Source organism: Clupea harengus, unplaced genomic scaffold (genome assembly GCF_900700415.2).
Source record: "Clupea harengus unplaced genomic scaffold, Ch_v2.0.2, whole genome shotgun sequence".
NCBI lineage: Eukaryota > Metazoa > Chordata > Actinopteri > Clupeiformes > Clupeidae > Clupea > Clupea harengus.
The window spans coordinates 11,101-34,062 of NW_024879687.1; the positions used below are offsets into that span (position 1 = coordinate 11,101).

Here is a 22,962-nt window from a genome sequence, read left to right on the forward strand (position 1 = left end):
TGTAATGCTCGTATTTTGGTTTGATGTTCCGTAACAGTGTGGTGGTTTTTTCAATTGTTCAGTTTTTTTTTTGCTTTTATGCATTTGGTTTTCTGTTAAATTACTTTTAAAATCACCAGGACTTAGTAGGCATTCTCCTGGTCTGTTAGCTGAAGTAGACGAGAGGCACCTCCTCATTAATTTGTCCAGTGGGGTTTCTCAGGCTCTCACAGGCAGCGATGTGACCTTTATTACAACCTCGTGTCTGTTCTGCCACCCAAAACCTCTCACCTTTACCATGTCCTCGGATGATGACCTATGACCTTCACAAGAGGTACACTGCATCAAATCCAGCTCCTTCTCTGCAGAGCAACATGACAACAGTACAGAGCTGCTGACAAATGTTTGCTGTTCCAGTGATCATTGATATTTAGTTAGAGAGCTACTTTATTTAGTCATGTTTAAATATGATCTGATTATTTTCATCATGTTCTTGCTTAAAGATTAACTTCTCTTGAAAGAAAAAATCTAAATGCTTATTGGTCTAGTTGTTGGGTAGAGAATTCCAGACATTAGAATGCATAGTCATTTCACGTTTAACAACTGAGCTATGTTGTAATTTAGAAGCAGCTGGACGCATTCTTTTTGACAGTGCCTCTGTATAAAATCCTCTGGATAGTTTTTAAGCTAGTCACCCTTTGCGTATTCTAATAATACCACGCCTCATAGGCCAAAGGTGGAGATAAATTTAGAAGAGTGTCCAATCAGAGGTAGATGGCGCCGTCGGACAGAAATACAAGGCAAGGTAGTTACAGGGTTTATTTAATATGTTGTTTTATTATAAAATGTATATATTTTTGGTATCCTTTTTTTTTCATTGCAAGGGTACAGTTTTGCGAGATATATTTTCTCTGGTATATGAGATTTGTGTAGATAAACATCAACAAAGCACGTTTCTCATGCAATAAGATTTCTTATGCAATAACACTGCCACTGGTGTAAATGGATATTCTCAATCTGACAGCGGTAGGGTAGGCTACTTTTATAGGGTGGCTACTGCAAATACGAATTCTTATTACACTTGTTAATGATGATGCCCCCCGTGCACACACTCACTAGCAGTGTCACTAAAAGTAGTACACAGTTAAGCAAACACCTCTTCCCCAGGTAACAGATGACTCTTCAATGGCCCTGGCCCTAATCCGCCGCAGAGTTACTTGCTACCTTGCAATAAATGAAATGAGATTGCCTGAAGGAAAAGGCAGTCTTAAGATATGTGTAGATATGTGGTTCATGGTGGGTGATTATTCAAAGCATGGACATCTAAATAAGCGCATATCAATAAACTCTTTTGACTGACAGTCCATGTTCACCCTCCCCAAATATGTTCTGATATTTGGCAAGGGGGTATTCGAGCATTCCAAATTAATATATTTCCTACCATATGATACCAGTCCCAGAGAGGGAAAGTGAAAACCCACATCCCTAGTGTTTGCATTCCTATTGGAGAGCATTTCACATGAAAAATCTAGTGCTGTCAATTGATTTTTTTTATTATTATTTACAAATTAATCGCACAATGTGTTGTGATTAATCGCTTATTTTCTTCTTGACATTGAGATTGTAATAATGGATACGGATAAGCATGCTTGCATACATGTGGCAAATGAACACCATACATACAAACATAAAGATGATATATACATGATAGGCTACATACAATATTAAAAGTGGATAAAATGGAGAGAGAGCATTCAAGTATTGTAGAACACCTTTGTGGGTATACAGTGTGCTCGTAAGGTTACTATTTTATTTAATGTGTTAAAAAATATTAACCCAATTAACACAGGTGCCTGCGTTTTGTTATTATTTCTGTTTGTGCATATGTAATGGTTAAAATATAACCGAACGGGATGCACCATGTTCTAACTACGTCCGGCTGGCCAGCAGTAGTCGCTAGCTCCCTCCAAAGAGACTCCTTCCCCAAAAATCCATGGCTGCGGTCGGATAGGCAGGTTTCTAATTTTGTGAAATGACCTGGAAGTATCTAAGTGGCAGCCATGATAAGGGCTCGATAGGGTCTTGACCATTGACATATCTATATGCTATGGTCTTGACTTCATGATGTTTTCCATTGAGGTCGAGGAAGAGTGGTTAGGAAAAGACCTTTTGCATGATTTTACACTTAGGCCTAAATATCTATTATTATAAACTTCAGCCTTAAGAAGAAAAAAATAAATCAACTCCACCTGTCAGCTCTCCCTAAAATCATTCCCTCCAGTTTTTTGCGATTCTGCAATTTGTGAACTCAACGCAAAACCAGCAATTTGCCGCACTTTTTCGCACCGCTGCATATTTTCTTATTTACTGCGTATATTGCGCATAAAATTGCAGAAAATAACCCCAGTTGTTTAATTACAACTGATTTCTGTTTCTTCTGGCTTCCTGATGGGGTAGGTTATCCACAGCCACTGCCACTGCTTTCAACCCTGTAGTTAGCCGTCAGTCTTGCAGAGAAGGCTATTAAAAAATAAAAGCCTATCTCTAAATGTATGTATAGACCTATTGAAGGGTAATTTGAGTGAGTAGAATATAAGTAAAATCGGGAATAGTCAACCAAATTTGAATAGTCATGTTTGCTGTTCAGCTCAAAAATAGTAGGCTACAGGATCACTAATGATTACTGTTATGAATACTAACAAGAATATGTGATTTTGGAATAGAGTTTCATGTTATTTCAGTCTTTGGATGAAATCCCCATGGGAGTGTTATGACAGTTCTCAGAAATTATGAGATGATCTAAAATGTCACCATTGTATGAAATGAAGATATAGCTAAGAACACACAAAAACAAAAAAAACTCACATAGATAATCTGTGTGATGTCTAATTGAAGTTAATGTGTGTTTTTTTTTGTGTGTGTTAGGTTTAAGTTTAAATTGGGTTTAAAGAGAAACAAAAATCTCAAAGTTTCTCGCACATTTTTAGAAATCACCACCACAAAATCTATCAATTTAATCTAAAAAAAAATGTGAAATCCTGGAGACTGTATAGTGGTCATCACCACGTGGTGAAAATATTCAGCCAGCCAAGCAAAACAAATCTGCATTTTGATCTACTACTACACTACATATTCATTGTAGTTCCTCACTTCGTAAAAAAAAAAAATCTAATTCCAGTTGAAAATAAATTATGAATCAATCAAGTTAATCTCAAAACGTATGTCATTGGATCTATTCCAGTAACTTTTCGATGCGGACCGGTATCATTTTTCTAAAAAACCCATATCATTAACCAAAATCCCATTCATTTCGTCCAGTCTAACCACCAGAGGGGACTCGATTACTTTCCAGCCCCACTACCATCATTGACTCCCATTCATTTTGGCTTCAAAATAACTTTACTCCTGAAGCGTTCTGTCCCTTGATATGACCGGTGTTATTTTCTAGAAAAACACAACACCGTGTTACCGGCTCCATAACATCATACCTCACTTTATGGGTGCGTAATAAACGTTTTTTGCGACTTCTGTCCCGAACTTGCGACACACGGGAGAGGCGGGAGAGAAGTAGGCTTAACCGTAATGTTTGGATAAAAAGCTCTCAGAAAATCATAAAAAAGAAGAAAAAAAAGACAACTGTACAAAATGTGGTACCATTTAAAGAGCTTGGTGAATCAGAACACCAAAATCGGATGCACTCAAAACACTAGGTGTCAAAGTGACATTTAAAGTCAAAATGATTTCTGTCGCGCAGCTACCAGAAGAGTACCGTGTTTCTTCCTTTGCTATGCGTCACCAACCAGAGCCCAGGCGACCCCGAGCCCAACGTGAAATACATTTCGGTAGATTACTGGGTGTATGCTAAAAAAACGATCCGTTTACGGACGTAGTATTAATTAATGATGGCTGTTGTGTCAACTGTTACGTCAGTCACCGATACAATTGTATTATGCAATTCTATATCCAATCCAGCTTCACTGCTCTACTTTAAAGCCAAAGATCTTAATATGTAAAATCTTTGTTCAAGCCCTCTCTAGAGTCATTTCACTCTGTATACTGTCTATGGTATTTGGCGGGAGGTGGGGCTGTCCACTTCCTCATTTCTGCTTCATCCCGGGTGTGTAAACTGTGGTTGCCAGGTTTGTGCTATTCCCAATTTATCAAATCTGTCTTTGGGTAGCAATTCATAATTTGCCCCTCTTTTTGGTGTTGGGCTGGCCTGGATCATGAAAAAACTCGTAGTGATTTATATATGTAAGATAATAATTTGCAGTTACTGGAGCAGTAACTATTTTCCTTGCCATTTAGGCTACAGTGGCTTCACCCTTCCTGAGGTGAATATTTAATCTCATGGCCATCTATGCACCTATACACCTATTCTGTACCTAATTCACTTGATATTCAGAGAGCTTTCATTTTATGGATATACTATGTCTGTGCCTTCCAATATCTGAATATGAAGACAATGGAAAGCAGTGTTGTAATCTATCTTCAGCCATTTGACTTTCCCAATGTAACAGTGTAAACTGAGACAGTAAGTTGTGTAAGGGTGAACAGCTAACATTAGCATCAGTAATATTAGGTTTTTATTATATCGCCTTGCGTAGTGTCACAATACATTGCAATATATTGAAATGTAATCCCTGTATCATAATATGTATCGTATCGCTATTCTTGCCAATACTGCAGCCCTGCCACTTATACATATACAGTGCACCGGCAAAATTATTTTGTTCATCTCTGTTGTGACTTAAGTGGCATATAGGAACTGACTGCCACCCAATGGTCATTATTAACACTAAACAGCACATCCCTTCATTAGGAAGTCTCCAGTATATATATTTAGGCCTCAGTAAATGTTAATCCTACAGCTTCTTTAGGCTACTGCTGTACATTTGTCAGTTAATCCCCCCATTTTCATCCACTTCTAGTTTATGATCAACAAGAAGGCTTAATTGATACACTGGAGGTTACACTGCTGTTTTTGAACAGTGAAATGTGTCTTGTAATGATGCTGTGTGTAATCCAAATCAAATGGGTGATTGTGGAGCGCCAAGACTCTGGTATGTCTTTTGATAACAATCATTTTGTGAGGAGACATTAGAAATAGTTTTGCTACAGTTTCGAATGTCTTTATAACAATAATATGATGTCTGTAAATGGGTGTTTAAAGCTGTTGTTGACTCCTCGGATCTGGCAACCTTGATGGAAACACCTCTACTCATCCCATCACTTTGCGACCAAGAAAAGGGGAGGTGATTCTTTTTTCCCCTCGTTTTTCTTTGGGTAGCAACTCCTCTGGCTTCTCAGCATTCCGTTTTTCTTAACATGGCTGCTATTTACGCCTGGTTTTGGAACGAAAGGTTTTGGCTTCCGAATAATGTGACTTGGGCGGATTTGGCGGACCCAGCGCCAGGAGTGGAGTATCCCAAAGCCCGACATTTGCTCTCTGCTTTGCCTTTGGCCTTGGGAATCTTCGCTGTCAGAATACTTTTCGAGAGGTAACTTTATCTATACAGTGGCTGTGAGTGTCATCCCAGGCTTGGTTAGCTAACGTTAGCTAGTTGAGGAACGTTTGCCATCATCACCAGGAAATAGGTTATACTACACATGGGCATGCTACAGAGGAGATCATATCAATTGCTAGCAATTTAAACACTGTCTGAGTAAGGCATATCTGAAATCTGAATGAGTTTAAAAATCACATCAGTTTGTATTTTCTATTATAACATTAGTTAAAGTTAGTGACGCTAGTTTGTACTATAGCATTTGTGAACGCCTAACTTACGGTGAGTGTTTCTACATCACAGAAGAGTTGTCAAGAAAGTTAACGTTAGCTAGGTGTTGAACAGTTTATGACAAGTTTTTCTGTCCAGTAAAGAGCATCTTTGTTTGACCGAAGTCCAGGGATCCTCCCCATTCCCTCATTGTTAGAAACTGTCTTGGGAAAGTGGTAACGTTAGTCTAATTGCATGTTATGCAGTCATTCCTAGAACGTCTCTTTGGCTGTGTCACCTGACTGTCACTGACAACTAAGTTAAACATGTAGTGAACTATTCAGTAATTCTCAACCAGTATCAGTGTTTTCTCCGTATTTCAAGCCACTATTGCAAAATAAGTGCCTGTTCACGCTGATGCAGTTTCCATACCGTTTGAATGAAAGACTCTTACACCAATGTGTGGGGGGAAAGACCTCTGGTGTCTTGTGATCTAGCACTCCACTGTTGATTTATGTGCTAGGGGTCTCTCTTGGTCGACATACCTAATGAATGGCTTTTTACTACTTCTTACTTCTGAGGGGTCTATCCAAACTGTGAGCCTTCTATATATTGGGCTCTACGTGGATTTAGTACACTCAGATGTATTGATGAAGGGACAAGTAAAGAAGGCACAAACTTCGCCCTGAAAGCTGTCTCCTTTATTTGAATTGAAGACGTGTGTTAGCATTGCTATCATAGATTGTATCTACCAAGCCACAGTTATGCAAAAGGTTATAGTCAGTTAAGATCAACTTTTTGTTTTGGTTTGGGGGTATTCGCCTTATGCCCAAATAAACACTGTGTAAGAGGTCACGTTAGGCATTGTAATGTGAATGTTTTTTACAGGGTACAATGGTTAATTTCTCCTGTGCATAGTTGCACAGCGTTGTCACTCTAGATAGGTAATGTATTCCTCCAAGGCTGGTGAGGGTTCCTCGACTGACTTGAGAAACCTGTTGATCAGATCAGGCGTCATCTTGACTTTAAAAAATGCCATGTTTGGGTGCAGGGTGCAAGCAGTCTCACCTGTTCCTGTGAAGAAAAATGCCTGTCAGTGTGTGGTTTATTTGCATTCAGATTGGTCAAATTTGTGACTGGTACAACCGGTCCTTGCCACAGTGGTTAAAAAGGGATCTTTTGTGTCACATGTAGAGCTGAAGGGGATGGGGAGGAGAGAAAGACCGGCTTCTCCACCTCACGCACAAATGTCACACATGCACACAAATGGAGTATCTGCCGTGCCCTAGTGAAACTAGCAGACAGCAGGACAGGTATGGTGAGGAATGATGTAATTGAACCCATCCCAGATGGCCATCTGTTCCAGCATCATGAACCCAAACAACATAGACATAGCACCTGCATTTGGACACCTGTGGTGATTGGGTTTGTTCATAGTATCATCATACAGACAGAATGAGATGGAAGAAGAAAAAGCCTGGTTTATGGTCTCAGTATTGACCACCGCAGAGCCAAGTTTGCTATCTCTCAGGCTTTCTCAGGCTGCGTGAACGCTGGATATTCTTGTGTGTTTAGAAGCCCCATAATGCCACAGGGATTAAGCTCCCTCTGGAGTTCAGCCTGGTTTCAGATGGAGACGATTTAATCAGGGGAGGTTCAGGCATGTTCGTTTATGTCGTCGTTAGTCTATACAGTGTTTGTGTGTTCGGTGTGTGTGTTTTGTGTGTGTGTGTCTGTCTGTCTGTCTGTCTGTCTGTCTGTCTGTCTGTCTGTCTGTCTGTCTGTCTGTCTGTCTGTCTGTGTGTCTGCTGATGGTATATGAACTGTTGTGTGTGAACAACTGTTATAGAGCTCTTTAGGCCCCGGTCAGGGTGAAGCCAAGTCCATAGACATGAGCACACACGCGGACACACAACACCAACACACACACACAACACCAACACACACTGTCTTGCTGTCAGTCTCATTCATATATTCATCAGCCACAACCACCTGCTAATGTTGCCATCTCACCATGTCTCAGGAGTGTACACACACACACACACACACACACACACACACACACACACACACACACACACACACACACACACACACACACACACACACACATTCAGTCAGAGAGCCAGGTGTCCTTTCTAAAAAAATGAACAGGCCCTATCAAATGTGTTCTCTGAATGGGTGAAGATGAGTGTGTGTGTGTGTGTGTGTGTGTGTGTGTGTGTGTGTGTGTGTGTGTGTGTGTGTGTGTGTGTGTTTGCATGCACTACTGTCTAGGAACGATCCAGGGCTGGCAGCAACAACAATGTGAGGGTAGCGAGTGGGGGACAACATGCCTCCACCTGCAGAAACCGAAAGGCAGTACTGAGCACGCTCTACCGTGTCATCGTTGGCATCATCATCAGGAGAGAAGGGCCACGCCCACCAGGCCGTGTGTCAACAGAGCCCTGGGCTCTGAATAGTTAATAATTCAGAACGTGCCTCACAGCAGTGGTTACCTTGGTGGGGGGGCCTGTTCGCCTGTATGCCGTCAATATGCCTATGACACAAGCACTGCTAAATGGACACCTATCTGCAGGGAGAAGTTTTTGGAGGGGAGGAAGTCAGGGGCTCTGTAAAGTGCTTTGAGACAATGGTGCTATATAAATGAAAAATTGAAGAAAAAAAAATGGAAGTCTGTGAGAATAGTGCTACACTGGTGTTGTGTGGCTATTATTTAGGCATGGCTACACTGAGTCAAGTGACGCTGGAATCTGCAGGGATACATTCTTGGATGTGGAGAGAATCTGGTGGAAAGAAGTGCTGGTTGGCTTCATTTTTGCCGAGAAAACCCATACCAGCTGTTGTTTTCCAGCTTCATAATGTATCTATGTCTGTGTGAAGCAAAACATCTTGACACTTTTCATGGAAGAGACTGTGTGTGGGTGTGGGTACGTGTGTGTGTGTGTGTCATACCACTCAGCCCAGTCAACCATCCAGGCTGACTGGCTAGAATGAAGCCAGTATCCACTCACACACACACACACACACACACACACACACACACAGTGTGTGCTGATCAGTTGGCTGACATGATGAAATCACTGGAACGAATAGGAGAAGTCACCTATTAGTCATGGCTGTCTGTCTCTCTGGTTCCCAATCAGACTCTCTGGAGCTCTGTGCACAGCTCAAGCTCCAGCTCCCAGGATGAAGCAGAGGTCAGACATGCCCTTTAAACACTTAAAGCAACAATTTGCCACTTTTGGTATCGTCTTCAAATTAATTTTGATGGTAAATGGTCATGTGAAGAACAGACAGGCTAAACACACCTGCCGTTCCCACTAATCGCCCAGGCGACTATACCCTGTAGTTCTGTGGTCCAGGACGGAACTCTCCAGAAATGTGTAAGAGAAGCCTTCACAGCAAGGTGCTTTACGGATCATAGGGGTTCAGACCCTGGGGGGCCTTGAGACAATATTATTGTTTTGGCGCTATATGAATAAAATTGAATTGCCATGGCTAACAATATCAGGTTAAGATGCCAGTTAGCGTGTTAGTAACTTTTTATTAGTGCTCACTGGGCTTTTGGTGATGTTGACAAGATTTTTAGCATGATGTCCAGGACCAGGAAGTCAGCTTAGTAAGTTGCTTTAGACCAAAACGCCATAATGTTGCTTTAAAACAGGGCCCCAAGGACACATACACATAGTGGCTGTACCTGTTTTTTGTGATGTAGACAAGACCAGCTAACAGCTAGAAGCTATCAGGTTCTCAGCTGTGTGGCATTAGGCTTCGGAACTCTTAACCAATGTCTCAACCCTTGCACATGGAGGTGATGATTTGATGTTCTGCTAATGGCTAGAAATGGACACCTTTGGAGGTGAAAGTTGCAACAATTTCCTGTTTTACGGCATTACTCATATGCTATAAAAAAAAGTGCTCCAGCCTCTCCATGTTTCCCTCTGAAAGGCAGTCATGTGCGCTATTAGTCTGAGTCTTCTTCTTGACCTCGCAGATCTGCAGATCGTGCGTGCATGCTCGCTCAACCTCCTAGAGATGGTCATGGATCCCAGAAACCTGCTCACTCTGCAGTGGCCCTGCAGCGTGTCTAGTCCAGGTGTTGTGTGTCCTGTGGGCTGACTGTTGGCCCCCCTTTGAGCAGGAAGACTGAAGTAGGGACTGAAGAAGAAGGGAAGGGTGAAGCTGTAAAGTTGAACTCTCCAGTCAGTGCACTCACTTAGTGCAGCCTTTCGGTGTGAGGAGGATTGAGTGTGGGCAGGGGTTCAGCAGGTGAGCATTAGGTATTAGAGGAAGGGCAAAGCTGTTCTGGACTCACTGAAAATGTAAAGGTAGTCTCCTCGCTGTCCAACACATACACACGCACACACACATACACACACACACACACACACACACATACAGTGTTTGGGTGTCCATTGTCTTCTCTTCCACTATTTGCACGTTAGCTCACAGTTAATTATCACACACACATAGGCAGCAGCCCTGCCTCGTCTCCTGTTCCCCTCCGCTTTGCCCGCGACAGCTCCAGGTGAAACACAAGCGCACCTGTGGGGTAAACACGCATTCGCTCGACACACCTGCAGGAGTAACACACACTCCCCTGGCGGACCTCATTAACCTGGATTGCTTCGAAACGTTCCATAGATCCTTTCCTCAGCCCTCCGGCTGTACACAGACACACACACACACGTCATGCAGCAGGTAGCCACAGCCTTTCCATAGCCAGAAGGTTGAATGAATCCCTAATCAATAGAGCTATTTTAAGAAGCCCCTGTAGGTTAACGCATCAGCTGTGAGCAGTGATCTACCATCATCTACCAGTGCAGGACATGCAGGCCTGTTAGCTGTCGAGCCAGAGCTAGCTGTTTGAGTTAGCTTGCCTCCTTACACATAGTGGAAAGTGGACCCAAAGCTGTTTACTCACATTTGAAAGACCAGGACATCCTTAGCGTGAGTGTTTAAAATAGGGGCCATGCTCAAAGGACTCTAGAAAGATGGGATTAGGCTACAGACATAAAAGGGGAACATTTGTCTCATGTTAACATAAAGAGTAGGACCAGAATTGTTGTTGTCGCTTTGGTTTCTGTCTGAAAGCGTAATTCCCCGCCATATCAATGTGTTATGAGTGAAATGCATTGGACAGACAGCCATCTCACTGGCTTAGTGTGCTCCCTGTCAGGCACCCCGGTGTTTTTAACCACCTGACTCTAATGAGAGAGATGCTGGGCTCCCTGATTGTTTAGTGAGTGATTACATCATTAGACTATTGTTGTTGTTGTTGTTATTCTGGTTTATGTGTGCATCATTGTGAGTGAAACATTGGTCAAATGCTCAGTAGGCATACATGGCTCATTCTCTCAGTAGGCAGGCGGTCAGTGCACTGGTGTTTTTAATCCCCTGGCTCTACTGAGAGAGAGACTGGACCCGCTGCCTAAATAATCATTCAGTACTTCAATAGATTGTTGATGTTATGTTTTAGGTTTGTAGGTGTCATTGTGGGTGAAACTTGTAGAGACAGCGGGCTTGTCCAGTGGCTGAGTAGGCATGCGGTCATGCACGTTGGCGTTTTTTAACCTCCTGGCTCTAATGAGAGGGAGACTGGGCCCTGTGATTGTTTAACACTACTTCCAGCTTGTGCCAAATTCCACAGCTCTCCACCCGCCTCACGTGCCCAGGGCTGGGTGACTGTTTAACTTTGGCAAGTTCCAGGGTTTCACATACACACACACACACACACACACACACACACACACACACACACAGTCCCATGCACAAACATTTGGCTGTTATCATGAATAGTGAGGAACACATCTGTGAATTGTTTTTATTCTTCCAATCTGTTTGGAGGAAGATTGTGTGTGAGTAGAGGATCATTTATCTGTGTGTGTGTGTGTGTGTGTGAGAGAGCAAGAGAGTCAGAGACAGAGCTTACTGCAGTGATAATACACATACACATTCACACACGGGTATGGGAGGAAAAAAAGTCACTCACGGAGGCCCGGACCGCTTTAAGTCCCTGAATTAGCTAAATTCACAACTGCATTGTGAACAGCAGTCACATATCAAAATGTTTGCCCTCTGGACTTCCATGAGTTGCCTATTCTGAAACCCATGAAAATGGCTAAAAAAGTATAAATTACAGCGATATGCATAATGCGGCCTAATGATGCATGATGGCCAATTGAAAAGTGACAAAAGGACACCGCCAGGATGGCGCAAACTTATGCAATGAGTTTCATTTCTGTTGCAATCACTGCATTCAGAAGAAAAAAGTACATTTTCTCTTTGTCCATGACTTTACTGCCATGACTGACTTGAGTAGTTGACTTTACACCCAACCCTAATTGCTAAAGAGCTGTAAATAAGCCAGAACTAAAGAAATGTGCCTAAACACTAATTGAAGGAGTGTTTGCTTACTTTATTCGTAGCTTAGCTTATCTTAGTAAGGTGTGTGCATATATGTCCGGTTAAACCCAATTCTTCTCTTGTTCACCAGCACCTTGTGTTTCTGTGAATATGTGTTTATGTGCATGTGTGTTTGTTTGTGTGTACGTCAGGTTCATAGCAGGACCGTGTGCAGCCATAGTACATATCCAGGCAGAGACGGTTCGGAGAGCCCAGCCCAATGCAGTCCTTGAGAAGGTGTTTACATCCATTACAAAGGTAAACCCCTCACCCTCGCCCTGCCATTCTCCCCTCTGCACTAGTTACCCTTTTCTCATGATTATCCTCTTGGGCTAACTCGTCTATACTTTAGCCAACCCGCTTCTTTCCACAGTGTTTTTTTGATTAGGGCTGTCAAGCGATTAGATTGTGCCACAATAAACTGACTGACTGACTGACTAACTGATTAAACAATATAATCTAACTAATTACACGCTTTGTGATTAGTTAATCTAAATTAATGTCATGTATCAATTTGCTTTAAGGAGCCTTTCAAAATGTATCAGATTTGCAACTAAGTAAACAAGCCTGGGTAGTGTGATGTTCACCACACATTAATGGGAAACGATTAACCTAATCAGACAACACCAACAACTAGAGCATTGATCAAATCTTGCTAGCTTGTGAACTTATTTCACCAAAAACCCACTGTTTATAATTTTGCTTCACCTAAGTGAAATGCAATGTTTTTCTAGTATATAGTATAGTTGACCAATAGTTTATTACCACGGTTATGGTAAGAAATATTTTACAAATGACCTTTGGAGATTTCTGTACGTTTTTGTGCAACTGTTTCTGAAGTTCTGGAATTCGCCATCTCAAACTTGAAAACGAGGTGATTTTATACAAATAATACCAAGATGAGGACGTAAACCTAACATCCAACTACAAGACAGCCAATGACACTAGCTCCACATCAAAAGCACGCAGAGGGAGAAATACAAACTATTACTGCAATGCAGACTGGCCACTATATCCATCCAATATGGCCGCGGCTGAGTGATGCACATGTGGGCTCAAGGGGCATCATAGAGTGGGATTAATCTGTGTTCATATTTTTGTATTCGTTATTTTGCTATAATTAGTTCATGAAAATGTACGCGTTATTTTGACAACCCTAGTTTTAAGTAATGTATGATTCAGTGCAAGACCTGTGAATGTCACATTGTGGGTACACCACCCTTGTTCTGCTCACCCCCACTCTGCTCTATCTTCATTTTGTTCCTCTTGGGCCACCATCTATAGTGCAGCCAGCATGCAATATGCTACACAGTGTTTTAGGGAATGGATGGATAATTCCTGGCAAGATCTATCAATGTCCCACACGATATAGATACACCAGTCTCTCTCTCTATCTGCCCGCCTTCTCTTGGCTTTGCTTCCTCTTTTGGGGTGGAGTTCCGCCTGCAGCATGGCTGTCCAACCTGTTTGTGTCCCACACAGTGTTTTAAGGAAATTCTTACACTGAGATCTGCATTAAGCAAATGTCACACACTGGGAGAGTTGTTAAGTGGATCCCTTGGGCTTGTTTCCAGAATGTGACAATAAGTGAATTCCTTTGTATTTTGAATGTATGCAACTGGAGGTGTGTGAAGAAAATGTATTCCTGTTCCCATGACGATACCTTCAGGCAGAACATTTCTAGCATAGTTTGTAACTGGTTATAGGCTGGGCATGCTATGCCTCTCCTTTGACCATTCTGCTGTTGTTTCATAAATTGACTTGCTTCTTTATGGAGTTAGATTAGATTCAAATCTGAATGAAGAGACTTGTGCCTTACAGTCTGTCAAAACTGAGTATTTACTTATTTGTGCAGTGCAGTGACACAAAATAGCTTGACACTACCATACTTCAACAGTATTGTTCTGTCCTGTCTCCACCTGTAGAGTCCAGACTCACGACACCTAGATGGTCTGTCGAAGCAGCTGGACTGGGAAGTCCGGAAGATCCAGCGCTGGTTCCGGCAGCGCAGGAACCAGGACAAGCCCAGCATACACACTAAGTTCTGTGAGAGCATGTAAGTGACACACACACACACTCGGTAGGACTCGTCATGGGGCACGAATGACCTTCTCTGTCCGTTGCCAAAGGAGATCGCTGTGATAACTTCACCGTGTCTCTCGCAGTGTTTCCCGTGTGGACGGTGTTTGCGCTCACTGTTTGTGACAAATGTGCTCATATGCCTCACGTGCACACGTGTCTCACTACTTAGTTACTGCCCTCCTTAATGTGTGTGTGTTTGCATGGTTTTATGTGTGTGTGTGCACGCTTGCATCTGTGTGTTTACATCTGTGTATTTGCATGTGTGTGTGTGTGTGTGTGTGTGTGTGTGTGTGTGTGTGTGACTTAAGACTTCACAATCATATCATGATTACTTGTCACAGCAGTGTGATTAGTGTGGCCTCTAACCTCTTCTCTTGTTCTTGTTTGTGATTTGGTTTGTAGGTGGAGGTTCATCTTTTATCTGTTCATATTTTCATGGGGGATTCAGTATCTATGGCAGGTGAGCCGCTGTCTTTCTGGTCAAGGGGGAGGGTGTGGAGCCAGGTGGAGATAACATTTTACCTTGTTTAATGTGTTTGTGTGTGTGTGTGTGTGTTTGTGTGTTATAGACTCCTTGGATGTGGGACACTCGGATATGCTGGTTCAACTACCCCTTTACGGTGAGCTGAATTAAAGATGATCAATAGTGTGACACTTTTTCGGGAAGAGATTACATAGTGTTGATTATGGTCTGGAAACCCTCCCCTGGCACTGGTGTTAGGGGCTGAGGGCATTGACACGGACCAAAGTCAAGTTACGTGACAAACCATTGGATCAGGTGATGGTGTAATGTGTCATAGCAGGGGCTGAGCTTGCCTGTGGTAACCCTGCATTAGCAGGCTTAGCTCTGCTGGTAAATTAACCATCAGGGAGAAGAAGCGCAAAATCTCCTCCCCTGGAGAAAAGCCTTTAGTGCGACTTCATGCTCAGGTTTCAGTGGGGTTACCCTCGCGCGGCTCCTGGCAAAATGGATCCTATCGCGACAATGGATTGTAAAACTTCTGCACGAGCATCCATTGTTGATCCAGTGTTGATCCAAATCACTTTGCTTATTTGAATTTGAATTGAAACCCCTTCATGTCAGATCATAGCTCCCATGGCTTGCTAGTTGGTCCAGTCCAAAAAGCAGCAGGCATAGTTGATTCTCAGTGAAGCGTCTGTGCTAATATCGCATGGTGAAATCTGAGCTGGCATGATTCAGACTGGCAATGCCAGCCTCCCAGGTGCCATCCCAGACAGGAAGTGGACGTAACCTACAACTTGACACTTCACACGGCTCGTTCAGTGTCAGTGCGGTTTAGAGGTGCAATGTAGTCATGATGCTCCGTAAATAATGTATATTGGAGAAGAGAATTTGCCATATCAGGAAAGTAATTATTTTGAAATAGTACTGTTTAACCTTACCCAGAGTAATGACAGCTGTGTTATTTCACATTAATACACATAACTTAATTTCTGAATTTATTTGTGTTGGTTTCTGTGTATGTATTGATTACTTGGGTTGTTACCAACATCTGGTGAAAATTTCATGTCAATAGCACCTTTGGAAATATTTTTACTGAGAAAAATGGTGACGTGTTCAATACTTATTTTACCCGCTGTATCTTCAGGCAAAACTCTCAAAGTGCAACATAGTTGAAGTTAAGCATCAGTGTTCAACATGAAAACATACATTTTTTCCAGTTCCTGTGTGAATATTCTGACTAATGGTGATAGTCTGTAGCCTCTGTGGCCCCAGACCAAGCCTAATACCTGTACAGTGTGTATATTTGTGTGGTGTATAAAGTTGAAACTCTGACTCGCTGGTTTCTCTGAGCTCCTCATCTGTCAGTCATTATCCATGCTTCACGTAGTTAAACTTGTTAGTCAGAAACCGTGGTTTTAAATAGGACACTGCACTACAGTGAGTGACTGAGTTTCCCTGCTGAGCTTGCTGGCTAAATATGTTAAGAATGGAGCTCTAGCAGGTCTAGAAGTAATCCTGCTTAAAGCGACTCCAGACTGGTTTGTTTGGAAGAATATGGTAGCACTGAGACACTAGCTGTTCAGACCTGACGGTCAATAAGTAGTTTCACAGCCAGCAGTGACACTGAACGATGCATCTGGCACTTTCTATATGTCTAATAGTACCTGTTCCTATATATACTAAACAAGGGTCTTCTGTCAGTATAGAGTGTAAATTCAGTTTAAATGGTTTAATTTTGTGTAGAACATGCATTTATAAGTAGCATGTTTTTAAATGTTTGATCAAAAGTATAAAATGTTGGTAGACATTTACTGGAGAGGATGACTACTGGGAAGCTATAGCAAGAAGCATAGTTAAACTTCAGAGGCAGTAACAAATAAACAAATAATCCAATGGAAGTGAAAGGATATGGATTTAGACTTTAGAGTAATGTGGTGGGAAAATGTACAGCCTCATAACTATGTGTGTGTGTGTTTGTCTGTGTGTAGATGTTTGACTTGTTTATCATTATTAGTGTTGGTTGTAATGCTTGCCCTCCCACGGTTTGCTCTGCTGCAGATCCTCACTCCTTGGATGTTTCAGTACTACACGATAGAGCTGGCATTCTACTGGTCCCTAATGTTCTCCCAGTTCATTGACATCAAGAGGAAGGTGAGAGTGTGTGTGTGTGTGTGTGTGTGTGTGTGTGTGTGTGTGTGTGTGTGTTTGTGTGAGTGAAACACTGTCTTAGTACCATTCTCTTATTCCTCTTGATTCTAGTGTGATCTTCCTGTTAGTTTTGTGTTTGTCAATGGATTTGTTTGATTACTTATTATTATGTAATGGCTTAGTTTTCCATGGTGATTGTATAACCAACTGAGGGTGGGGAGGGATTTATTCAGTGGATATAGTTATGTATGTATAAGTTTATGGTGCCACAGCATTGCATACACACACACACACACACACACACACACACACACACACACACACACACACACACACACAGTGGTGTTGGGGGAGGGATAAAATACCCCAGGGAACCTCTCTGCCTTTTGGGTGAAACAGCAGTGTGTGTGTGTGTGGTGTGGGGGGGACTTGAGTAGTATTTTACATGCTTCTGTGAACGGCTCAGACCACTGAATTAGAAGGAGTTCATTTGACAGCAGCCACAAGCCCTTTCCTGTGGTGTGTGTGTGTGTGTGTGTGCGTGTGTGTGCAGCATTGATTGTCATGTGATGCAGGGACATTTTCACTAATAGAATAATTGAAATTCTTTTGGAGGGAAAGGGGAGGGTGCTGCTCAACGTAATGATGTGGGGGGGGGGAGAGAGAGGAGGGTGTGTGTGTTGGAGAGCGACAGGAAGAGAATTGAAGGGCTTATATGAAAAAAAGATAGATTAGATAGATTTTTTAGATAGATTTTTATTTCTATCTTGGTGTAGAGGTTTCTTCAGAGGTCTCCCCCCTCTGGTCCAAAGGCAGGCACTTGAATTATATTTCTCCCCTAATAGAATTACTCCTCACGAGGATTTGCATTTAAATTGAGATTAACACTGCCCAAAATGTTTGACTCCTTGTCTACTGATATCATGGGAAAAGTCTGTTCCATTTTAAATGTTTGTGTGTCTGTGTCTGTGTCTGTGTCTGAGAGCGAGAGAGAGAGATTTCTTCTGAGAGTGTGTACAGTGTGTGTGTGTGCCTGTTTTGTGTGTAAGAGAGGGGGGTGGGGGGATGAGTCTGTTTTGTGAGATAAAAGGAGAGAGGGAGAAGCAGGGCAGGACAGGAGAGAAAGCAAAGAGGAAAGGGGAAAAGAGTAACGGCAGCAGCTGCTGTTGGCATGTGCCTGTTTTCCCTCAGTCGTGGAGAGCAGAAGACACTCCAGACTGGTGTTTCTACATGGTTCTCCTGAGTCATGGCCCAGTCAGGGGGTCAGGCTTTAGTGGGTTACCTTTAGCTAGGTGGCAGTAGCTAATTAGCATCACCTAATTTAATTTGAAAGTCATGCTTTACGTGGGTAAGCTTTAGCCAGTTAGCATCAGCGAATTAGCATCAGGTAATTTAATCTGAAAGTCATGCTTTAGGTGGGTTAGCTTTAGCCAGTTAGCATCTGGTGCCAAGAAGTTTGTATCCATAGACAAGTGTCTGTCATGCACAAATGTGTGTTTGCAGCTCTGCCGACTCACTCTTCGTGTTTTTGGTGCCAGAGCTGATTATCTCAAATTTGTTGGTACTGGAAGGTAAGCAGCCGTGCAGGCCTTCTTGCCAGTCGTGCTTTGACAGTGAGTTTTCTTAAAATGGATGCGCATCAGATACTAGTCTAAGGTCTAAGGGAAATGTACCTGTCTGTGTCTGGCTCATCTGCAGGACTTCCTCATTATGTTTGTCCACCACCTGGCCACCATCATCCTCATCAGCTTCTCCTACATCACCAACATGGTGAATGCGGGCAGCCTGATCATGCTTGCGCACGACTCCTCAGACTTCCTGCTGGAGGTGAGAAACCCACACACACACACACACACACACACACACACACACACACACACACACACAACTTGGACACACACTCATAACACACCCATAATATACGTTTCCATAAAATCAGATATACTACACTACACTACACATACACTACATAATCACAGAATTATATATTATGGGGCTCACTCAAGATAGCAACTACTCATGTTTGGCTGTAAATAGGCATACAATAGACATAGTTAAATCCTCCAGTCCAATTAGTTATATCTTAAACAGGGTGTGAGTTTCATCGTATATGGTTATGACCTATTTTTAGTTTGGATTGCCAAACTTGCACCTGAAAGGTAGGGAGGATTATCTGGTGGAAAATGGAGAAATATACCAGTGTTAAGTAATATGTCGATATTAGGCCTGTAGTAAGTACAGTACAGTAAGCAGCACTTTAGTGAGGTTGATTATATTTTCAACGTTCAGGCCCTGATCTCTGTAAAGCGCTTTGAGACAATTTTATTGTTTTAGCGCTATATTAATAAAACTGATTTGAATTGTGTGTCTGTCTGTCTGTCTGTCTGTCTGTCTGTTTCTGTCTGTCTGCCTGCCTGCCTGTCTGTCTGTCTGTCTGTGTGTGTGTCTCTGTCTCCGTCTGTCAGGCTGCCAAACTGGCCAACTATGCCAAATATCAGCGGGTCTGCGACTTCCTGTTTGTGGTGTTTGGGATATGCTTCTTTGTCACGCGACTCATCATCTTCCCATTCTGGTTAGTATCTCTGCTGTGTGCGTGTGCGTGTGTGTGTGTGCGCGTGTGTGTGTGTGTGCGCGTGTGTGTGTGTGTGTGTGTGTGTGTGTGCGCGCGCGTGTGTGTGTGTGTGTGTGTGTGTGTGTGTGTGTGTGTGTGTGTGTGTGTGTGTGTGTGTGTGTGTGTGTGTGTGTGTGGGTCGGTCTGTATCTGTGTGTTTTGTGTGTGTGGTGTGTTTTCAGAGGCCTGGAGATGAATGAGTGAGATGGACTGTCAATTAATGCTGTAACCTGAGTGCCTATATTCAATGTCGGGGAACTGCTGAAGAGATGATGCTGTTACTGGCACCTGAAATCCATACCGTGTGTGTGTGTGTGTGTGTGTGTGTGTGTGTGTGTGTGTGTGTGTGTGTGTGTGTGTGTGTGTGTGCGTGTGTGCGTGTGTGCGTGTGTGCGTGTGTGCGTGTGTGCGTGTGTGCGCGCGCGCGCGTGTATGTCTTTGTGTGGGTCTATTCAGACTCATTGGCTCTTTGGAAAGGTCTTTTTCATAGGGTAATCTATACTTGATTGAAGTATGACATGAATGCATGTCACTTTTCATAGTTTACCTATTTCCTAGAGAGAAACTGAACCTGTTTTGTCCCTGATCAGGCAGAGTTCTGTGCCGAATCCGTGCCAGACTCGTGCTATCTAGGTTGAACCAGAGAGATTACAGTGATCTCATCGGTTCACTGTGCACCACCACACATAGAAAAGATGCATGGCTTGTCTTTTCGGGTTTTACTAAACAAAGGATCATCTTAACAGCCTGAACCGTGTGGACCAGATGCGCATAATGTCCTCATTGTGTTGTGCAGAATCATCCGAAAACACTCTCATAGACCACTCTCATTTAGGGTCATTATAGGTCATGTTTCATTGTGACTGAGAGGTTGTATGTCTGAGGTTAGCCTGGGAGTATGAAGGCAAGGCAAGTTTATGTATGTAGCACAATTTATACACATCGGCAGTGCTTTACACAGGAACAGATCAAATTACTAAAATAAAATAAAAGATGTTAGATGTAAAGTGCATTACATCAGTTTAAGCACAAGACAACATAAAAGATAAAAAGGTAGAGTACATTTAAATCAGTTAAAGAATATATTGTATTAGAGAATGTATTTCAAATATATTTGTTTATGCATATACACAGCGTTGGGAAGGTTACTTTTGGAACATGATCATGTGATTGAGATGTTTCGCGTGACTATTAGTTGAGTTGAGTTGTGTGTGTGTGTGTGTGTGTGTGTGTGTGTGTTCCTCTCTAGGCTCATATACACGACCATGATTGAGAGCGTGGAGATCATAGGGCCATACCCAACCTGGTGGGTCTTTACTGGCCTGCTGCTGGTCCTGCAGGTGCTGCACATCTTCTGGTCCTACCTCATCGCCCGCATCGCCCTCAAAGCCCTCATGCGCGGGAAGGTGGGTGTGTCCGCTCGCCAGAGTACACCAGTAGGCACCAGTTGTTTTTGTGGAGAAGGGTGAATTTGGTTTTGAAGATGCCACCAGTTTCAATTCCTGTGTGCTGCCTTAAGGAACTGGGGATTTGGCCAAGTGTGTTTGGTTCCTGTATAATGGGCTAAATTCATTTCACTGAATAACTTAACAGGTTCTTGAAATGTGAAACTAAGAGTGTGTTCAGTTCATGTTCAAAAGCATGAATGTTCATTAACCTGGTTACAGCTATCAATATATGAACTGTCTCTAGGCTGTGCCCACTTGAATCCTACCTGTCCTACTGTTCTCTACCATAATTTCTCCTCTTTTCTCTGTCTCTCTCTCTCTCTCTCTCTCTCTGTGTCTTTCTCTCTCTTTCTTTTTTCAGCAGAGTGGCCTCGTGCCAGCCCTTTCCTACTTGGTGGACAGAAGATCCTGTCTCTGTCTGTCCCCCTTTCTCTCATCGGAGTCCTCTGCTCCTGTCTGTCCTCAGCCTGCTTGCCGGACCTGTGCAACTGTCTCTCTTCCTTCCTCGCTCTCCCTTTTTCTCTGAAAACCTCTTGCTCATCTCAACTGCAAGCAGTTGAATTCTGAAAGCATTTTGGATAAAAACCAGTTATGTATCATAAATGTGAAGCTTAAAATGAATCTCTCCTCTGTAAACTAAGACTTGTGTAGGCCATTTTAGAAGCTTGCATTTGCTTTAATTTCATAGATAATAATAATGCATATTTATAATCGCTAAAGCCAATCTCTTGTCAAGTCATGGGACCCACTGACCTCGGTTACATAATTTAATGAAAGATTGGACTAACTCTTACTCCCCCTTGTGGCAATTTGGGTGTAGTGTCGTTTGTTCTTCAGCCCTTTCTGCCAGGAAATGTGATTAACAGCGTTACTCAGTTATTCCGTTCCCTCTTGGAATGCTGGTTGCTATGCGTGTTTATTAAGCGAGAGTGTGAAATGGTCCTGGAAGAATGGTCAAATAGGTCATTTTAAATGACATGTCAATAGGGCTTAAACAACACACGTCCCTCAAGTTCTTAACTCATTTTATAAGGGCAGTGGCTCAGTCTTTTCACAGGTGTTTTCCTCCAATGTACTGACTTGGCAAATTTCTCGCATCAGGTTGCGAAGGATGTGCGCAGCGACATTGAGAGCAGCTCTGATGAGGAGACGGATGCGAGCAAAGAGCGCAACCGGGAGCGGGAACGGGAACGGACAAGCTCCCTCAAGCACACTACCTCGCATAAGGGCGAGAACGGCACCAATGGCCACTTCACCGGAACCAAAGCCTGGGGCCAGAACCACAACAGCTGATGACCACGATGACGACGACCAAAGGCGGCTGGGGCCTCCCCTCCACTCCTCTCCTCATGACTTCAGCCTGTTCAATGGCTTCTCCTCCTTGACTCCCTCGCTCCCTTGCTGCCTGACTAAATGTCCTGCTGTGGCCTCCCACACCTGTGCCTGACCACTGTCCTCTCCTCCTCCTCATAGACTGGTGCTGAAGGACAGCAGGCAGGGATATATGGACACTAAAGTGATGTTTGTGTGCATACATTGTGAATACCAAAACATAAGGAGGGATGAAGGTCTGAATGAAAGGAGATGGAAAAGAGATTAAACCAGAGATTTTGCATTCTGACGTATCGGGCGTAAACTGTGTTCTGCTCCTCACCGTTCCGGTGTCTTCACGTTTTACTGAAGGCCAGGAGAATTAAGATGTCTACTTCCAGTTTTACTGTTTGGCTGTACTTGACTTATTTACTTTTGTTTTTAAATATGAATATTTCATGGTTCCGTTTCTGTTTGAGTTGTTTCTGGTCTATTCTGCTTTTTGAATTTTTATGTAGAGATAAAATAGGTTTATTAAAGTGTCATTGATCACCTGCATGTTGTGAAACAAAAGTATTCATGTTTGTCAGTTAGTACACTTGATGTCATCCTTTCTGCTTGTGGAGAAGCACACCCTAAATATACAGTGGCGCTGCAAAGTTTGTGAACCCCTGCATTATGAACACCTGCATGGATATGACCGAACTTGTGATCAGCTCTTCTTCTAAGTCATCAACTTGATCAAGAGAAGCCAATTGAATATTTATCCACAAATAAATGTGTACTTATTTA

General features: G+C 42.8%; 1 protein-coding gene across 1 annotated transcript; it reads left to right on the forward strand.

Annotated features, from left to right (window-relative positions):
• Positions 1-5,239: 5,239 nt before the first annotated feature.
• On the forward strand, positions 5,240-22,962 carry cers5 (ceramide synthase 5). Its single transcript, XM_042704598.1, has 10 exons — positions 5,240-5,480; positions 12,257-12,362; positions 14,030-14,160; positions 14,589-14,646; positions 14,756-14,806; positions 16,711-16,803; positions 18,499-18,627; positions 19,266-19,372; positions 20,661-20,817; positions 21,961-22,962. The coding sequence occupies exons 1-10, from the start codon at positions 5,308-5,310 to the stop codon at positions 22,150-22,152; spliced, it is 1,197 nt and encodes a 398-aa protein (XP_042560532.1). The 5' UTR covers positions 5,240-5,307; the 3' UTR covers positions 22,153-22,962.